Raw genomic sequence first — 19,241 nt, 5'->3', positions numbered from 1 at the left:
AAGATTTAAATAAACCCAACATTTGGTATGGACTGTTTTTTAAAGACTGAGGAACAAAAGAGAGGTAATAAAGAAATGGACAGAGATGAAGGAAAGAGAAAGAAACTGAGATATCTAAACACATGAAGCTGAAGCTGTCTTTGTTTTAAACACTGAACACGTGTGTGTAACAGGGTCAGGGTTATAGAAAGTTGAAGAGAAGTTTATTTTACTCAGAGCTGCAGACGGGCACAGACTGGTTCTTCAATCAGTTTATCTTACATAACATCAGGATCTTTCTCTACGTCACCGATGAGTGTTTAAGGTGACTAATGCTGTAATATGAGTGTGTGTGTGTGTGTGTGTGTTTTCTCTGACTAATCCTTTAAACCTCAGATTATAAAAACAGGTTTCTTCAGTTTCTTTGTTAAAGGAATAACCGCTGAGCTCAGACTGACGTCTCTCCTCCTCTGCCTTGTTTTTAGGAACACCATCCCGGCTCACCTTCCTCAGGTGAACGGGACCGGGCAGGTAGCCGTGGCAACCAGTCCAGCCCGCCTCACCAAGTCCTGTTCAGTCACCTTCCTCTCCATTCTCAGCTCCAGGTAAAGTTCATTGTAAAGACTGGATTTTGGGTTCAGCAATGTGCAGATCCTGTGAAGATGTGTGGCTCTCGGTAGACCTAATGAGGAAGGAAAACTTAAGACAGTAATTACTTTTTCCACCGCCATCTTCTGGGTAAAACACAGGCGCACAATGAAACCTGCCGTCAGAATCAGTTCATAAGTTAACCCAGTTTAGAGAAGTCAGCTAAATTTCAGATAGCTGAAAGGTTTGAAGACCATCTTACAGTCTGAATCTGAGGCCCATTTACATGACAACGTTTCATCCAAAAATGCTATAACGCAGTAAAAAATATCTGCATTTAAACGGAAATGCTGAGGGACTAAAAGCATGGCTGTGTCCGAAATGGCATACTAACGTACTACACATACTAAGTGTACTGCTTATGAAAGTAGTATGTAGTAGGCACTGCCTACTACATACTACTTTCATAAGCAGTATGTAGTATGACTGTTCAGTTGGGTTCATTTTTGTAGTATGCTACGCTGGTCTTCAGTTTGAAGAAAACGGAAGTTGGCTACGGCTGATTTTTTTTCCCAAAAAAACTTTATTGAAAATGTACAAAGTAAACAAACCACGAGTAACTTATCTGCAAATATATTGCCAGAGAGAGCATTTTATGTTGACTTTCAGTGGTGGAGATGATGAGGATTTAATAAAGATAAAAAAGAAATGGCTCTTACATTTATATTCCTCTGCTACTCCGGTTGTTGTTGCTCTGCTCTCTGCCATTTTAACTTCTGATATGGGACCAGGCGCATTGCATTGTGGGCAACAGTAGGCAAAGCAGACTGGTCCGATGCATACTGTGGATTTTTTTACCGATTCAGTTCGTCATCCGGGTGTTTTTCTCATACTACAACTCTGACATTTGTTCGCATACTGCATACTGCATACTGCATACTGCATACTGCATACTACATTTTGGTCGAATCAGTAGGCACTGCTAGTAAAGTCTGCGAATTCGAAAACGGCCCTTAATAGTGAATGAGATGACAAGATGAGAAGCAACTTAAATGGACTTACCTCTACAGGGAAACCTAAACGTAGAAATAAAGTGCCTGAGGCGACAGACGGAGCATCTGCGGTGTCTGCGAGCAGTAAACATTTTTTTATTTTTTGAAGAGTGATGAATTCGTCTTGAGACCGGTGTTAACTAAAAATCATCCAAATTAAAAGCATATTTTATTATCTCCTTTAAGTTCTTTAACGCTTTGTAAATTGGGCTCTTGTTTTGGAGCCGACCGGAAGTTTCTTCGATAGCATATTGGCGTTCTTAACAGAATGTCCGAAATGTCGCAATTAAATTTGTATCCGTGCGTTTTATGGTCCAAATGACCACATTTTGGTATTCTATGTGATGACTTTCTCTCCTAAAACGTTCTTAAAACTTTCAAATGTGGAGAATCAACAGAGATATTGGATAGCCTGGTGTGCTTCCATAGACTTATGTGTGCTTCCAATTTTTGTCGTCGGAGGTTTTGAAATGCATCATGGGAAACTGAGTAGTAAACTACAGTGTAAACGGTTGGCACTCTAATCATACTTATAGTATGTAGTATACAGTATATACACAATGACCATGTAGTATGTAGTACGTTAGTATGCCATTTCGGACACAGCCCATATCTGTGTTACCTGATGTCAAAGCCCTGTAGTAAGCATGCTAGGCCTGTAGTGGGCGCTATAACTGTCTTGTCCAGAAGCCCCAAAGAAGAGTTGAGCCGATCATCTGGTGTATTGGTGAATACTAAGTGCAGAAGTGGAGAAACAGATGCACATTTTGTTGAAAAAAGTTAGAAGATTGAGCAGCACAAGCACAATACTTTGGTCCACGACGATTGTAACAACGGTATTGTTGTACTGTTGTAAGCACTTGTGCGAAGCAGAGCATGACATCAGCGTTTCCACAGAAAATGCTGGCTTTCTGTTAACATAGCAATGGTGTCGACAGCGTTCAGAAAAATTCCTCTCTGGAGGCCATGGTCAAAAGTTTGCGTTTTAGGTCAGCTAAAACACTATTTTTGTGTAAACCCGAGGCTGAAACCCAGCAAAACTTTTACCTTTCAGCCTAAATACGTTGTATTAACTGTCATGTTAACAGCTCCTGAGTGACCACAGAGTCTTTAGGATAAGGGAGGAAGTATAAATGCTGCCGATCTCGTCCCTCACTGACTCAAACCTGATCTGTTTCAGGTGCGCTCTCCATTCCCCATGATCCCCATTGGAGGAATCCAGATGGTACACTCCGTCCCCACAGCCGTCACCACACCTCTGGGCCAGCAGGGGGCGCAGCAGAGCACGTCCCGCCTGGTGCTGCAGAAGAGCACGTCAGAGGACTCCTCCAGCGAGGCTCACTTCACATCCTTCACCGAGAGAGGAGCTCAAGGAGGAGGAGGAGGAGGAGGTGAGAGGCCAAGGGAGGCCCCGTCGCCTCACCCCTCACCTCAGGAGAGGGAGGGGAGGCAGGAGCAGGAAGAGAGCATCAGCACCTGCACCAAGGCCATCGCCTCGCTCTGCATTGATACCGAGGAGCTCGCAGAGAGAGGTGGAGGAGTAGGAGGAGTGGGAGAGAAGGCGTCCTCCTCTTCCACTCCTGCTCTGTCCCCCGACTCCCAACTCCATCAGAACTCCCCGTCTCCTCACCCCTCACCATCACCGGGGATTCAGCACTTTAGCAGCCTGGAGCTGAGGCCTCCTCTCCACCCGTCAATCCCAGCCTCCTCTCCTTCCTCCTCCTCCTCCTCTTCCTCTCCTCGCCCGCTGAGCCCAGGATCTGAAACCCTTCAGCCTCCAGCGTCGTCCAAAAGTCTGAAGCTGGAGAGAGAGCGGGAGGCCGAAAGCACAAAGAGGAGCAGAGACGTGTCGTAGGAGGAGACGAGGAGGAGCACGACAGAGGACTTTATTTCTTTAGGGATGAAAGGAAGGGATGAAGAGCGACTCAGAGAGGAAAAAGGACTTTTGCACACTTTACACACACACACACTTCAATTTCTACAAAGACGACCTTCATCACACGATGCATCACAGAGACACAGACTGAACCTGCATGTGTGACGCTGCAGTCTGAGACTTTTTATTTAAGACTTTCAGAGAGGACGTGTGAACACCTTTACCTGTACGAGAACTAAACACCAACACATGAGCCCGACCAAATCTGAGCGACGACATGGAATGGACTCAATGGTACGTCAGCAAACACAGCCACTCAGACAGCGATGTGTGTGCCTTTTCTTTACTCTTACGTTTGTTTGCTGCTTATTTTCTGGTAAGCAGACAAAGCAGGAAGGTAAATGTAAATAAATACTATCACGTATCAGCTTTGTAATAATGCAACTTTCTCCCCCTCCTCCCCTTTTCTCCCTCACCCTCCCCCTGTGTTTCTGTTTTTTTGTTATGGACACCTTAAAGTCTCAACAAGCGATGTGAAGTTATGGATATTGCTATTATTACGTACGGTTGCACTAAAACATATTTTTATATGAGTGAAATTTTAAAAAATGGCTTTTTTTGTGTACAGCAGCGATTCTATAATACTATTTATTATTGTTACCATGTTTCATAAAATTGTACATTTTTTCTTAAATGTCGTGGATGCCTTTTTCTATGTATGTAAAGCATGGGGGTTTTTGCTATTGCTAACATTAGGGTGAGGATATGTACACTGTAATATGGCTTTATATATGTTAGACCTCTTTATATACGTCTGAGGGTTTACTCTGGCGTATAAACACACATAGACGTAAGATTTACCATGATATTTACCCAGCATATGAAAACATACGTTATAAAGAGTCTATCAACCTGTCTATCTATCTATCTATCTATCTATCTATCTATCTATCTATCTATCTATCTATCTATCTATCTATCTATCTATCTATCTGCACTTAACACATAGAAATCATCACATTTAGGCTTGTACATTTTCTCACTGCTCGTGGTTTCTCTCTTTTCTACTTTCTTTCTTTCTTTCTCTCTCTCGTGGTGACCTTTTCTTTACACTCTCAGCATTAACTGAATGAACGCGCCTTTTATTGCACCGTGGCATTACGCTCAGCTGTTGGTTTTGAACCCCCCTCCTCCTCCTCCTCCTCCTCCTTCACCTCGATTCTCGCTGGTATCACTCTCTACGCTGATGACAAACTCCTCTTCAGATTTCTGCATACGGGGGAAACATTCCAGTCCATGTAAATAATCATTCAACTCCCCCAAACTCCAACCTTTACGTACATTTTCTCGGCATTGATGCACATTTGGGCCATGGCAATCAACACATCAAACTCTTTATTTAACGGCTTTATTTCCGGAAGACACTTTTAGAAACAACAAAACACCAAACTCTGATGAATGCACCTTATGTTTTAATGGATCTCTGCTTTGAAGAGCCAGCTCTCTGATCATTTTTTTTTTTTTTGGCAAACTTTATTTTTGATTGAATTGATCCGGAGGAGAACTGCTCTGCACTCTGAACCCTAAATTGTAAAACCACATTTATCAGTTGTGACATTGATGCTTTCTGCACTGCTTTCTTTAACCCTGCCGTGATCCCTCTTCCTCCTTCTCCTCTTCTTCTTCTTCTTCTTGATATCTTTTGTGTAGCTAAGCAATATTTAGCCAAAACTCTGCTCACCAGCAGGGAATGTATTTGTTGCAAGGCAACAACAATCGTACTTTAAATCCTCGAATCAGGAGCTGAAGGGAGCGGTTTGGGGTTGTGGTGTTTCAGTGACACAGCTCTTTTCTTTGACAGTTCTGGGTGGAGTCGGGCAGGCTGCAATGTGAGTGTGTACAGTATCTAATTGTATCAGTGTGTATTTGACCAGTATATCCTCTTCTTACGACTTTTTTCTATTTGGATCCTCCCTCTGTTATGTACACTTATCATGACGACAATGATGTCTTTAAAAAAATCTCTTTCTCTCTTTCGAAGATATCAAAGCACAAAGTCATTCTTTACAGATGACGACAACACAAAAAAAGGACAAAAAAAGTAAACGTGCATATAAAAAGGGTAACGTTTGTGACGGTGTTCTGTGGAATTAATACAAATATCATGTATGAACCCAGCTGCAACAAGGAAGCGCAGTAGACGTGGAAAAAAGGATTGTTGTTTTCAAATAAATATGAATAGAATCACTGGTTTGACTCAGCTCCTTATTTTGATGCCATGTTCTCATGTCTGTACTGACTGAGTTTTAATGTTTGTGCTTTTACTGCTTGTGAAGCTAACTTAAATGGCTTTTATGTCAAGGGGCAACATACTGCAAGGAGTTATGATGACACAGAAGCAGCTGTCAGTATCTTAGAGTATCCCAAAGACACACTGAACACATGCTTCAGCTCATTCTGTCTGCTTCACATGAAATCCACAACAACAGAGGCCAACAGAAGGCCCTATACCCATTAGTAATAGAAATAGAAGACCCATTAGTCAGAAAATTCAGAAGACCCAATTGTCAGAAAGCTCATCAGTCATAAATTTCAAAAGGCTTGTAAGTCAGCAGGCTTGTAAGTTAGAGGATCCGCATATCAGAAGACCTGTTGGGTGTAAAACTCAGAAAGCCCATTAGTCATAAGGCCTGCTAGTCAAAACTCAGAAGGCCCATTAGTCTGAGGGCCATTTTTCATAAAATTCAGAAGACCCATAGTTAGAAAAAAGCTGGTTATGAAACTCAGAAGGCCCTTTGGTCAGGAAGCTTGTTAGTCATAAAACTCAGAAGATCCTTCGGTTGGAAGAAAGTTGGTTATAAAACTCAGAATGCCCTTTGGTTGATAGAGCTGTTAGAAAGATAGAAAACCCCACTGTCAGCGAATTCAGAAGACCCATTAGTCAAAAATTCAGAAGGTCCATTAGTCAGAAGCCCCATTAGTCATAAAATTCAGAAAGCCTGTTAGTCAGAAGGTCCTTTATCCCATTAGTCATAAAATTCAGAAGACCCCATATTCAGAAGGCCCTTTAGTCAGACAATTCAGAAACCCCATCAGTCAGAAAGTCAGAGGGCATTTTATTCAAAAGCCCATTTGTTCAAAAACCAAAAGGCTGTTAATCAGAAAACAAGTTCAGATGTAAGAATATTAACAAAATTTCCTTATCTGTTTTTATCGTTTTAATTTAAGCTACATGTACAGCACTTTGTTTACAGCTGTGGTTGTTTTTAAAAGTGCTTTATAAATAAAGTTGGTATGGTAAAATCCAAATTAATATATCACCAACAGGCCTTCTGAGAATAGGGCAGATGCCCGTTAGGATCATATGAGGGTTGAAGGACTTTTTTCAGAACCAGGTAATGAGACAAAATCTACTATTTAGTCATGTTTGTTGCCTGGGTTAACATCTTTGGTTTGACTGTTGTGTCCTAAATTTGCCTGCATTAGCCTGTCTTGAAATGTAAAACCAACCTGAAAAGTAAAAGCTTCAGTTCCTGATATATCTTCAAGAGGCTGTCTACAGATACGGCAAAAACCATATATAAACATACTACCTGTTTCAAAACATGATGACAGGTGATTCTTTTTTGTAACTTAGGTAATAGATCAACATTAATTTCATGGTGAATCACCCAATTTTCGGGGCTCTCCATGGCCAAGCCTTCAGATTTTTGTGGGGATACTTAAATTTTTCCCAGTTACATGTTACTCCTCGTGCTTCCTCCAGCAAACTGAGATAAAATACACAGCATTATCACAAGCTTTTATGGAAAGAAAGAAGCCCTGAAATAATTGATTGGATGATATTTAACTGTAAAGCTGTCAAAATACATTTAAAAAAATAAGGCTGACTTTGGATCTGTAGATTTAGTCTGTGTGCTCAAAGGAAAAGTTTGTTAATTGAAACGAGTAATTCAAATCTCACCAGAACCCAACCAAACAAGATGTAGCTCACACAGGTGACTAAGGTGAAGCCTTCACCCTCACCTAAGCTCTGTAGATCCAAACAGCCAGGGTAGGATCTTAATGAAGGTGAGTTGTGTTTTTATCAAACTGCTTTGAGTAAATATCTGATTATCTGCAGAGATATTACCGTCAGATGAAGAAACTGACTGCTCTGTTGGAAACATCCTCTGTGAGAAAGGTCAGCTGATGAGCCCTCACACAGCTGACTCTGAGTGTGTCTAAGTCTTTCTTCTGTCTTCACCTCCTCCCTCTTTCTCTCCATTTCTCTCATTTCTAATTTTAAAGCAGCTCCTGTCATTAGCCATGTCCCACATATGTCTACCTGTCTGCTTTTCTGCTCTTTCTTCCCTTCCTGCTGACACATCTGGGTTGGTGTCAACTTACATTCATCCCGTCAGTCTGTCCATGTGTCGCAGCGTCCCGTGGCCTTTGATTGGAGATGATCAAGCGAGTTATTTTGGTCCTGATTAGCGTTTGGAGGGATCACTTTCATCACTAGTTTGTGAGCTGAGAAACAGAGGGGGGGAGGGAGGGAGACGAGTTTTCACAGTTCAGCTCAGTGAGCATATGGAAGAGTCCCCTGAGACACTTAGTGTGTGTGTGTGTGTGTGTGTGTGTGTGTGTGTGTCAGTGCCTTTGTGTCTGTATTTGGAGGTGTGTAAGTATGTTACCAGCATGCATGTGTTATAGGAGATTGTAACTAAATGAGTGAACAAATAAAATCCTTTGTTAAACAGCAATTAGTCATCTGTACCTTGAGCCCCGTGGATTTAAAGGGGCTGTGAGGAGTTTAAAAGTGATCTTAAAAAGTCTCCCTTCTAGATATATGCCAGATCGTAATCCAGACTTTAAAATGATACTATCAGCACCAATGTAGGTTACTTTGAAATGCTACTTTGTAGCGACTTGTATTAGTTTTCTACTAGGGTCAAGCAGGACCAAATGGCATGCCCAAGTCACTATGACAACACCACGCCGGCTAATTTAAAAATGAGAAATCTACTTTTTCCCTGCTTGAAAACAATTACTTTGATTAATTCTGTAGTATTGGTGGAAACAGGAGCCTAACTGCCAGACAGAAAAAGTACAGAAGAGCAGAAGAAAGCTAAACAGGAGAGTGATAGAGCACAAGCTAATGGCTAAAACATGAGCTAAGCTGTTTGTGCTAATGTTCATTCCAACCCACTGTCAGCAGTTATTCTGCAGTGGTCTGTTCAAACTTGAGAGTCTATTAATAAAATGAAGAGGGAGGTTATGTCAGCTCTGCTTGGTTACATATTACAGACATGTCTCACAGCACTGGGCTGTCTCTGCTACCTATGGGCCACTATTAAACTACTGTACAAACTGACAGTTTGCTTGTTGTCACATTAGCCTACAGATATGTCATGGCACCAGGCTGCTAGTAGCGCTTCTTACGGTACAAATTTACATTTGCTTGTTGCTTTAAAAGTCACATTGTTACGACAGTGTGCATGAGACTCCTGGCCAAAAGGTGGTGAGCCAGCCACATTAAAACAGATCCTACTCATAGCATCTTCAAAAAAAATTAATATCTATATGTGTCTAAAGTCTGTGTCCAACAATCTGTCCCCATTGCATAGAGCCTACTGACAGAAAAAGAAGACCAACAGCGTTAGGGCCATGCATGGACACAGTAAATGAGGTGGACTGGCTCATTAAGACAGAAGTTTTTCCAGCTCAGTAAGACATCCAGGAATTTTCAGCACACTGCAGGTTTGACTCTTTTTCACAAACTAAATTTTCACCAAATTGGTGGTCACTGCTGGGATACAAGGCGGTTTGGAAAACAGCATCTCACACATGATTTCGTAGCTGCCTTTTGGACATTATTTTGGTTTCTCTGCTTCCTTGGAGCCTTAAATGCAGGATTATTCATGAAGATGTTTCCTGTGCTGGTTCTGAGCTTTCCTTTGTAGCTTGGTTAGCTTTACCTGAACATGAGCCATCTCTTTACCTTCGGTGGTTTTTCTCTCAAGTTATTCTTTTTGTTTTATATTGACAGAGTATGTTTGAGATAAACAGACACTGCAGTCTGGATGGTGTGGATTTTGTCCGATCAGGTTGGTAAAAAGGTGAAAGATTTCTGAATCCAGATGATTTTAGATGAAATAAAACATTTTAAAGACAATTCCCCTGTGTGCATTAATAACACAGAGTGTCTGATCTCTCTGTTCTTTCCTCCACAGATCCTTTAACCACATGTCAAACAGGACTCCGTGAGGCTAAACAGATCTATGAGTGGATTAAAGCAGCAGGTGTCTTAGTGGAAACAGACTGTGACAGGTTTTTATTTGTCTTCTTTAACTACGGTAACCAGGGAGGAAAAAATTCGACTTGAGGCTCAATTTGGACCAAAATTGGTCTCCGCTTGAGCTCCAGCGTCTCCACCAACGCTTCACAAATCTGTACAGATCTGCTTCCTCCCACACAGGAGAGAGTCTGAGAATGTTTTTATTCATTTTGAGATTTCATTGCTGCCTGAAGGAATCAGAAACATCCCAGAGACAGCCGCCTGTCGCTGACAGAGGAAACACCTAGGAGACAGAATGAACCAGGGTGAAGAGCTGCAGTTCCTTGAGTGTCCTCTTGAGGCTGTGTGTCTGTCAGTGGTCTAAAAAGGTTAATTTTTTCTGACACCATAAAGTAAAGCTCCATTTCCACCCAGTGGTCTGGTATGGATCAGAACAGTTTGGTATGGGTTGGACCAGTAAGTCTGATCCTGTTTGGGTTTCCACTGTCAACCGTGCCCTTCTTGGTTGGCGGTGTGCAAAGGCTGTGTTTTGCTTTCCGCACAAACGCGATGTCTGGTAATCAGACGCATGAGATCTGTGTGAGAGATCCATCTGAGAGAACGCATGAGGTGCGGCATCCGTTGGTGTCCATTCCCAAACTGCAGGGGACGATGTATCACAAACATACATCTACCAAATTACTAAACGAGAGTCAAAGAAGTTTGGCTTTGTTTATAACTTGACATTTCCCGGTAATTTTGACCGATTTCTCTTTTCTGCCGAGAGTGACCGCAATTTCACGACATTAATTATTTACTACTTATCACAGTAATTTCTGTGTGAAGAGTCATAGAGATGCCTGTATTTCTGCTCTTCAACCACTAGGAGATCCCGTTCTTCCTCCATCTTGTCTGTCATCCGGCAGGTTAGAAATTTTCGAGTGCACGCGAGGAAATATTCATTGTGAAAGGGACCACTCCAAGGCGCGTAGGTTCATGAATGACAGCATTTGTCCACAGGAAGCCGCGTCAAGCATAAATCAGCCTTATGCTGGATGTGGATATTATTACATAGCTATTGTGTAGCATCAGCTACGTTATAGCGTGATGCCATAGCAGCACAATACAGTGTACCCCACTAATAAATCTACTGAAGAAGAAAAACACAATGGCTTTGTGATGCTATTTTCCAAACAATAAGAAAGTTTCCTTCACAAAGTCAACTGGAGATGTAATTATGACAGGGTTCTGTGTTGTTCTTTTTTACTGCTGTTGCACAGGAAGTGATGATTCTTTTAACCAAAGGACTGCAGTGTTTCTAGCTCCACCTTCTGGGTCAGATCAGTATGTCTCGTACTCAAACAGAAGGGTACCAAAAAAGTGGCAGTATGCGTCAGTAATTTGGGGACCTGCCCTGGTTTTAGTCAAAGGACATGCCACAAAATGTGTGCCATACCAAAACGAACTAAACTAAACCGCTTAGTGGAAACAGGGCTGAACACTATTCTTGTGACTTGTCCCGCTTCAGGTAGGACAATCAAACCTCTATAAATCAGCTGACAGACAACAAAATCACATGACCTCTGAGGAAGACTGCAGGAAGTTTGTAGTTAAAACATTTAAGGAGAAAAAAACTCCCACCGTAGTTTTGCTTTATCGAGGTGACAAGGGAGAAGAAGACAAACTCAGACAAGCGGAGCTCATTAAATTACCATAACTCTTCAACTTTTTGGGCAAAATCAAAAAATCAAGCAGTCCCTTAAAGAAGAGAGGATGAGCTTTCAGGGCATGATCTTTGACTCTTTTAAGGACAAAACAACAACAAAAATTCAACATAGCTCGAATGAGACTTGGGCGATACTTGGGCTGAAATGACCATAGGGCTGAGTATCAGAGTGTTAACAGCTAAACTGAGACTCATCTGCTGCAGAAAAACAGGAGATCTTTGAGGGGATGTCAAGAAACAAAAGTTTATTTTGCAGAAAAATCTACAGGAGGGAACTCAAGGTCAACATCAGAAATACAAAAAAAAAATAGATATTGTCCCCCGAGGCGTACGTCATTCTCAGAGAAATATCAATGTGCTGGAACTGATTAAAAAAAAGGATGAGAGAAGATGAGACTCTGCAGTTTACAAAAATGAACCTGAAAGAAACAAATGATAGAGTTAAAGGGATGAAATGATAGAAAAAGAGATACAATTTTAAAAAAGAAAGAGGTAAACAGTAAGATGTACAGGAGGTGATAAGAAGAGGAAAGGTTGAATTGAAGTTTAAAGACTCAGAAGTAGAAAGGATGAAAACAGGAGCCACAGAGGTGAGCTAGAAGATGCAAAAAGATGAGTAAAAAAAAAGAGAGAAATCTTCCTCCTCTTGAGTCACCAAGAGAATAAATCCAGAGAAGAGGAGGAGGTGAATCCAAATTCGTCATGTTTAAAGATCGATGACAAATAAAGACATGGAGACGAGGCAACACATTCCAACAAAACAAAGAGAAACACAAAGACACAAAGTGAAACAAAGAGTGGAGAGAGGATGAAAAACGAGGATGGAAATTTAATTATTGGGAAAGATTTATGGAAACCAGGAGAAAGAGAAGGTAAGAGAGGAAAAACAAAGAGGTGTTCCTGCTGTTGCATCAAAAATTAGACAAGAAGAAAGATGGGCTGATATGGCTGAAGCTCCACGCTGACCCCTTTGGGAAGACTGTGGTACTGCAGTACAGGAGACAAGAAAATTGTTGTTTTTCTACAGTTTCCTGGAAGCAGGTCAGAAAGAAGGCCATAAAACGCCCTGAGTCATGAGGACAGCGGGGTTTAAAATAAGACAAACATTATTTCATCAAGAGGACAGGAACCACACCTCAAACATGAAAGAGTCACAAAGGAAAAACAGGCGGACTGCTCCTTTAGAGAGCAGCCAGAGACTTCCAGGTAGCAGCTGGCACCAGAGCCAGAGAGAAAAGAGCTGACTCTCACTTCTCTGAGCTGAATTACTCCAAGAGCAGGTGTATCTGTGATTCACACTGTTACTGTAACCAGCTCTGAGTGTGTGTGTGTGTGCGTGTGCGTGTATGTGTGTGTGTGTGTGAGCTCCATGCCTAAACAAAACCAGATGCCGACAGAGAACACGAGTGGTTTGTTTACGGCCGTTTGTTTGCTGGTTGTTTACCAGGACGCTCTGAATTGTTTGTGGTTGGTTGAAGCTCGATGTGTCTCCGCCTGCAGAGACTAAAGAAAGGATATTTATTCAAACTCTGAGCTCTGAATTGATCCCATTAAAGTGACAGACCTAAATCATCACTTCATGAGAAGAAAAGAAAAGTTATAACTGGTTTAATGTGGAGAGCAGATGGGAAGACAACGCTTAGCGGTTATGTAACGCCTGATGCTCTCAGAGACATCGCCTTTTGAGTACGCCGTTCCCTGACCACCATCTTGTTTTATAGTGAAATAAAGTTTGACAGAGGGTGGAGATGTTCAACTTAAAGGGACTGTGGGGAGTTTGAAAGTGATCTTGAAAAAGTCTCCCTTCTAGATATATGTCTGACCATAATCCACACTTTAGATGACTGGCAGGACATAGCTATCCAGGATTTACTAACGTTACACATTATGAACATGTCTTAGAGCACCAGGCTGCCAGCAACGCTAAATATAGATGGTTGCTAAACTAAATATAAACTGACTGTGTGCTTTTTTCGGTGTTAGCCTACAGATAGGGTTGGAGCACCGGGCTGCCGATAGCACTACATATAGCCGGTGTTCTGCCGAGTTGTCCTACCTCCGCGAATCGTCCTACCCGTAGGATGAAATGACAGACTTATCTGCCGAGCTGTCCTACCTCGTCAGAAAATGCAACCGTGCGATTCACGTTTCTTTTGTCTTGGTTTCTGTTCTTTTCAAAGGCCTTTTCATGTAAATAGACCACTTAATAGCAGGAAGTCAGAATGTGCTTCCACATAGATCTATGTGTACGACGCTTTGGCGGAAGAAAAATCCCCGTCAAATCACACTTCTACATAGATATTAGCAGGTAGGATCATTTAACAGTTAAAAATACCCTGTCAAATCACGCTTCCACATAGATATAAGCAGGTAGGATGATTTGACAGTGAAAAAATGCCCTGTCAATTAATGCTTCCACATAGATAAATGCAGTTAGGATGATTTGACAGTTAAAAATTCCCTGTCAAATCATGCTTCCACGTAGACGCATGCGGGTAGAACTGCCTGTATCTCACCTTGTTGTGTTTCAATAAATTTTCATACTACATTGATCTATTTTTAATCATTAATTTATTCTTTCTTTTGTTCTTTTGAAAAGAAGTAAAATGCTCATTCCCAGGAAGTATTAAAAAGAAAACTGTTTTCACCGTTTTCCTGAATAAACAGCCGATTGGTAGGACGATTCTGTGCTGTTGTCGTTCAGGCGATGCTGTTGACTCGTGCGCATGCGCAGTGATGCAAAGTAGGACGTCTCGATGGGTAGGACAACTCGACAGAACACCGGCTCGATGTCACGTTTCAAACCGTAGCGCTATGTAACTGTACTGACAAATACCTTACCTCAGTGTGTTGTAGCTGGTAAAAAGTTGTCTTGACCAAAGGGAGGTTTGTGTCGATCCGATCTCCATTTAATTCCAAAACAAACTCACACTTCACTGAAAGTAATTTACAACAGTGTGCGTGAGACTCCAGGCCAGAAGGTGGTGAGGGAGTGCAACCAAAACAGATCCTCCTCATTGTATCTTTAAGAAAATAAAGAGTAAATGCCAGCTTTAAAAGAAAAGATGAATATTCATGTCACATCATTTACATCAAATCACAAAATGATTAAAAGTAAGAAATCCAATAAAATTAAGTTTTAAGGCAATATCAAACCACACGAAGAGAAATCTGGAAGTCAGCTGACAGTAAACAATCATTAACACGCAAAGAGACCTGAAGAACTGCAAAACTTATCCAGTTCAAAAGATACTAAGTAAGAGTACAACTAAGGATGAGGAGCATCGCAACAAACATGTCAAATCAGAAGTCATCGTATTGTAAAAGAAAAAACTGCATTGTTACCAGATTAATGATGTAACTTTATGCGTTGTTATGATTCCAGATAAATTGCATACTGTTACAAGGAGTAGGCCATAATGTGACAAGATCAAGTTTCTCCAAGAAATTTTGTAACCAGGTAAAATTCATAATGTAACAGGATTAAAGTGGTGATGTTCGAAAATTAGGTGTGAACAAACACAGAAACAAGATTGAATTTCTAATAATTTAATCTAACTTTTTAAGGTAACAACTAAAGAAACAAGATTCAGACACAGAGAGGACAGGTTAATATTGAAATACTACAAGATCAAAGTTATAAAGTGACAGGATTTAAGTCACAACATGACAGGATTAAAGTTGTTTTGTGACAGGATTGAAGTTGTAGGTTGTAACGTGAAAAGTTGAAAGTCATAAAGATACTAGATTTAAGTAACATGACAAGATTCAATTAGTAGAAAATTGACATCATATATTATGTGATAGGACTGAAGTTGTAAATCTGCCAAGACTGAAATCATAACGTGACAAGATAAATGTCGTACTTTGTCAAGTTGTTATGATCAAAGTTATTAATTGTAATGTGCTAGGATTTTGATTGTTAATTGAATCGTAACAGGATTTAAGTCAATAATGTAATGTCGGATTAAACTCCTTAAGTAAAAAGTCAACATGTGACAGGATAAAAGTGGAAATATTACAAGATTTGAGTTGAAAGTTGTAACTTTTTGACAAGATATAAATTGCAAGGTTAGAGTCAAATTATATTATGACAAAAATGAATTTATAAATTGTAACATAAAGATATTAAAGTCAAAAGTTACAGGATTAAAGCTGTGATATTACAAGGTTAAAGTTGTTTAAAATTATGTTATTAAGTTATGAGAAAAAATTCATGATGCTGCAGGAAAGATCAAAGTTACTTTTGTTACAGAATTTAGTCGTAATGTTACTAAATTAAGTTCAATGTCACAAGAAATAAAGTGGGAATAGCAGATTTTTGGATTATGTTGGTGATTAAGGATCTTAGGTGAAGTGTTTGCAATCTTTCAGGACTCCAACAACAAACTGGGAAGGAAAAACAAAGAGGTTTGACAAGGCTCATCTACAAGGACCCAGGCGCACGACTTGTATGAGCTTTAAAGGGTTTTATTACCAAAAAGATGTATAGAACAAAAAAATGAACAAAAACCTCAGCAGGTGCTGGAAAACCACAAAACTGAAAATCACAGGAGAGCCTGGCCTAAACACACTTGGAAACAAAATTCTCTACTTGATACATCAGCAAAAATTATCTGGCATGACGAGACAAACAGACACAGGACAAAGGGAGACGCAGACTATATATACAAGAGGTAATGAGCCACAGGTGGAGACAATGAGGGCGGGGTCAACAATCACAAGAGCGGGAAACACACCAGGACAGGAAGTGAAGTAATCTGAAACAAGAGGAGAGCCATTACTACAACATAAAAACCAGACAGGACAACAAAATATCACACTGAACTAAGGATGTGAGTTAACATATGAGACGAGACATAACAGTACCCCCCCTTTTATGGACGACTCCAGGCGTCCCAAGACTCCTGGATTGCCGTGAGAAGAAGTCCTTGATGAGGTCTTTATCAATGATAAAACTTGCTGGGATCCAGGACCTTTCCTCTGGACCATACCCCTTCCAGTCTGCCAAAAACTGCTTTCCCCGCCCTCGCCTCCTGACAGCCAGGAGGCGTTTAACCGTGTACGCTGGTCCTCCATCTATCATGCGGGGAGGGGGAGGAGGTTTACCCACAGGAACCAGAGCACTCTCTTTGACCGGCTTGATCTTTGAAACATGAAAGGTGGGGTGCACTCGTAGAGACCTGGGGAGGCGAAGGCGGACAGACACAGGGTTAACAATTTTTGAGATGGGATAAGGACCCACAAACCTGGGAGCCAGCTTCCTGGATGCCACATTGAGGGGTAAGTCCTTGGTGGAAAGCCACACACTCTGCCCTGGTTTATAAACAGGAGCCCGACCTCGATGTTGATCAGCAGCTTTCTTCATGCGGGCAGAGCTGCGCATAAGAGCACGGCGTGCTGCTGCCCAAACCTTGTGACAGCGGCGAATCAGAACATGGGCTGAAGGAACTGTCACTTCTTCCCCACTTTCAGGAAACATGGGAGGTTGGTATCCATAGCAACACTGGAATGGGGTCAAGCCGGTAGCTGAGGTAGGAAGCGAGTTGTGGGCAAACTCAACCCACATAAGGTGTTTGCTCCAGGAAGACGGGTTCTGTGAGACCAGGCAACGAAGACAGGTCTCGAGCTCCTGATTCAGCCTCTCTGTTTGCCCATTGGACTGTGGATGATAGCCCGATGAGAGACTCACAGTAGCTCCAATCAATGAGCAGAATTCCTTCCAGAACTGAGACACGAACTGTGGACCCCGGTCAGACACAATATCCCTGGGAAATCCATGAACCTTGAAAACATGATTCAACATAGTTTCTGCCGTCTCTTTGGCAGACGGTAATTTTGGCAAAGGGATGAAATGAGCCATTTTGGAGAATCTGTCCACCACCGTCAAGACAGTGGTGTTACCTTGAGACACTGGGAGTCCTGTGACAAAAACCAGGGATATGTCTGACCAGGGTCGGCTGGGTATGGGCAGCGGCTGCAGTAATCCACTCGGAGCTGTAGAGGGCGTCTTGTTGCGGGCACAAACGGGACAGGCCGCCACATAATCCCTCACCGCCTTCTCCATAGCTGGCCACCAGAACCTTTGCCTCATGACAAACAGAGTACGCTTCACCCCAGGATGACAGGTAAGCAAGGAGGTGTGTGCCCAGTGGATGACCTGTGACCTTACCACCTCAGGCACAAACAACCTCTTAGGAGGGCAACCACGAGGCGCTGGGTTATCACCAATAGCTTGCTTTACCACAGATTCTATCTGCCAAGTCACCGCTCCAACCACACGGTTCAGTGGAAGGATGGGTTCAGGCTCCTTGGCATCTGGCTCAGACTGAAAAAGGCGGGACAATGCATCAGGTTTGACATTCTTTGACCCAGGCCGGTATGACAGGGTGAAATTAAATCTGTTGAAAAACAAAGTCCACCTGGCCTGACGAGAATTCAGTCTTTTTGCTGACTTAATGTACTCCAAGTTCTTATGATCTGTCCACACAAGAAATGGGTGCTCAGCCCCTTCCAACCAATGTCTCCACTCTTCTAATGCTTCCTTGACAGCCAACAGTTCCCTGTTCCCCACATCATAATTCCTTTCAGCTTGAGAGAACTTACGAGACAAAAAGGCGCAGGGATGGAGCTTGTTGTCCTTAGCAGACCGTTGGGAAAGAACCGCACCCAGGCCCTCCTTGGAGGCGTCCACCTCCACCACGAACTGTCGGTGAGGGTCAGGAATGGTGAGCACAGGAGCAGAGGTAAACAAAGTCTTGAGCTTCCGGAAGGCAGCCTCTGCTTGAGGATTCCACTTGAACTGAACATTAGCAGACGTGAGTGCATGCAAAGGTGCAGCAATAGTGCTAAAATGTCTGATAAATCTGCGGTAGAAGTTAGCAAAACCTAGAAACTGCTGGACTTGTTTCTTTGTAGTGGGCGTTGGCCAATTGGCCACTGCACTAACCTTTGCGGGGTCCATAGTAACCTGATCAGGAGCGATTATGAAGCCCAGGAAGGAGACTGATTGGACGTGGAAGTCACACTTTTCAGCCTTTACAAAGAGCTGGTGTTCCAGGAGACACTGCAGGACTTGACGGACATGCTTGACATGTGTTTCCTCATCAGGAGAAAAAATCAGTATGTCGTCTAGATAGACAAACACGAACAGGTTCAAAAAATCTCTCAGTACATCGTTCACCAAGGCCTGAAACACGGCAGGAGCATTAGTGAGGCCAAAGGGCATCACTAGATATTCATAATGACCTGTGGGGGTGTTGAAGCCTGTCTTCCATTCATCCCCCTCCCTGATTCGGACCAGATGATAAGCATTTCTTAAGTCCAGTTTAGTGAAGATCTTAGCTCCCTGCAACTGTTCAAATGCTGTAGATATGAGAGGAAGGGGATACCTGTTTTTGATGGTGATGTTGTTCAGCGGGCTGTAATCAATGCACGGGCGTAGAGACCCATCCTTCTTTTCCACAAAGAAAAAGCCGGCTCCAGCCGGGGAAGAGGAAGGGCGGATCAACCCAGACTTTAGTGATGTGGAGATATATTCCTTCATAGCCTCCTTTTCAGGACCTGAAAGAGAATACAGTCTTCCCTTGGGAATGGTCGCCCCAGGCTGTAAGTCTATAGGGCAGTCATAAGGCCGGTGAGGAGGCAGGGAAGTAGCACGGGCCTTATTAAAAACTTCTTTCAAGTCCCTGTAGCAAGACGGTACTTTGGACAAATCGGGATAGTCCTTACTCCGGTCATTATCAATCTTAACCAAACCAG

The 19,241-nt window shown here is 42.2% G+C and overlaps 1 protein-coding gene across 2 annotated transcripts in view; it reads left to right on the top strand.

The window, feature by feature from the left end:
• The window catches only part of hivep2a (HIVEP zinc finger 2a), a 108,371-nt gene extending 102,674 nt beyond the window's left edge, over positions 1-5,697 (top strand). For both annotated transcript variants that reach the window (XM_074684733.1, XM_074684734.1), the window contains 2 exons: positions 465-584; positions 2,800-5,697. In XM_074684733.1, coding sequence (XP_074540834.1) covers positions 465-584; positions 2,800-3,474 — 795 coding nt within the window. In that variant the 3' untranslated portion in view covers positions 3,475-5,697. The remainder of the gene's footprint in view (positions 1-464; positions 585-2,799) is intronic.
• Positions 5,698-19,241: the final 13,544 nt, after the last annotated feature.

Source organism: Halichoeres trimaculatus, unplaced genomic scaffold (genome assembly GCF_033239565.1).
Source record: "Halichoeres trimaculatus isolate MK-OKI-2021-1 unplaced genomic scaffold, fHalTri1.1 fHalTri1_scaffold_13, whole genome shotgun sequence".
NCBI classification, from domain to species: Eukaryota; Metazoa; Chordata; class Actinopteri; order Labriformes; family Labridae; genus Halichoeres; species Halichoeres trimaculatus.
This window is presented reverse-complemented; position numbering and strand designations above follow the sequence as displayed.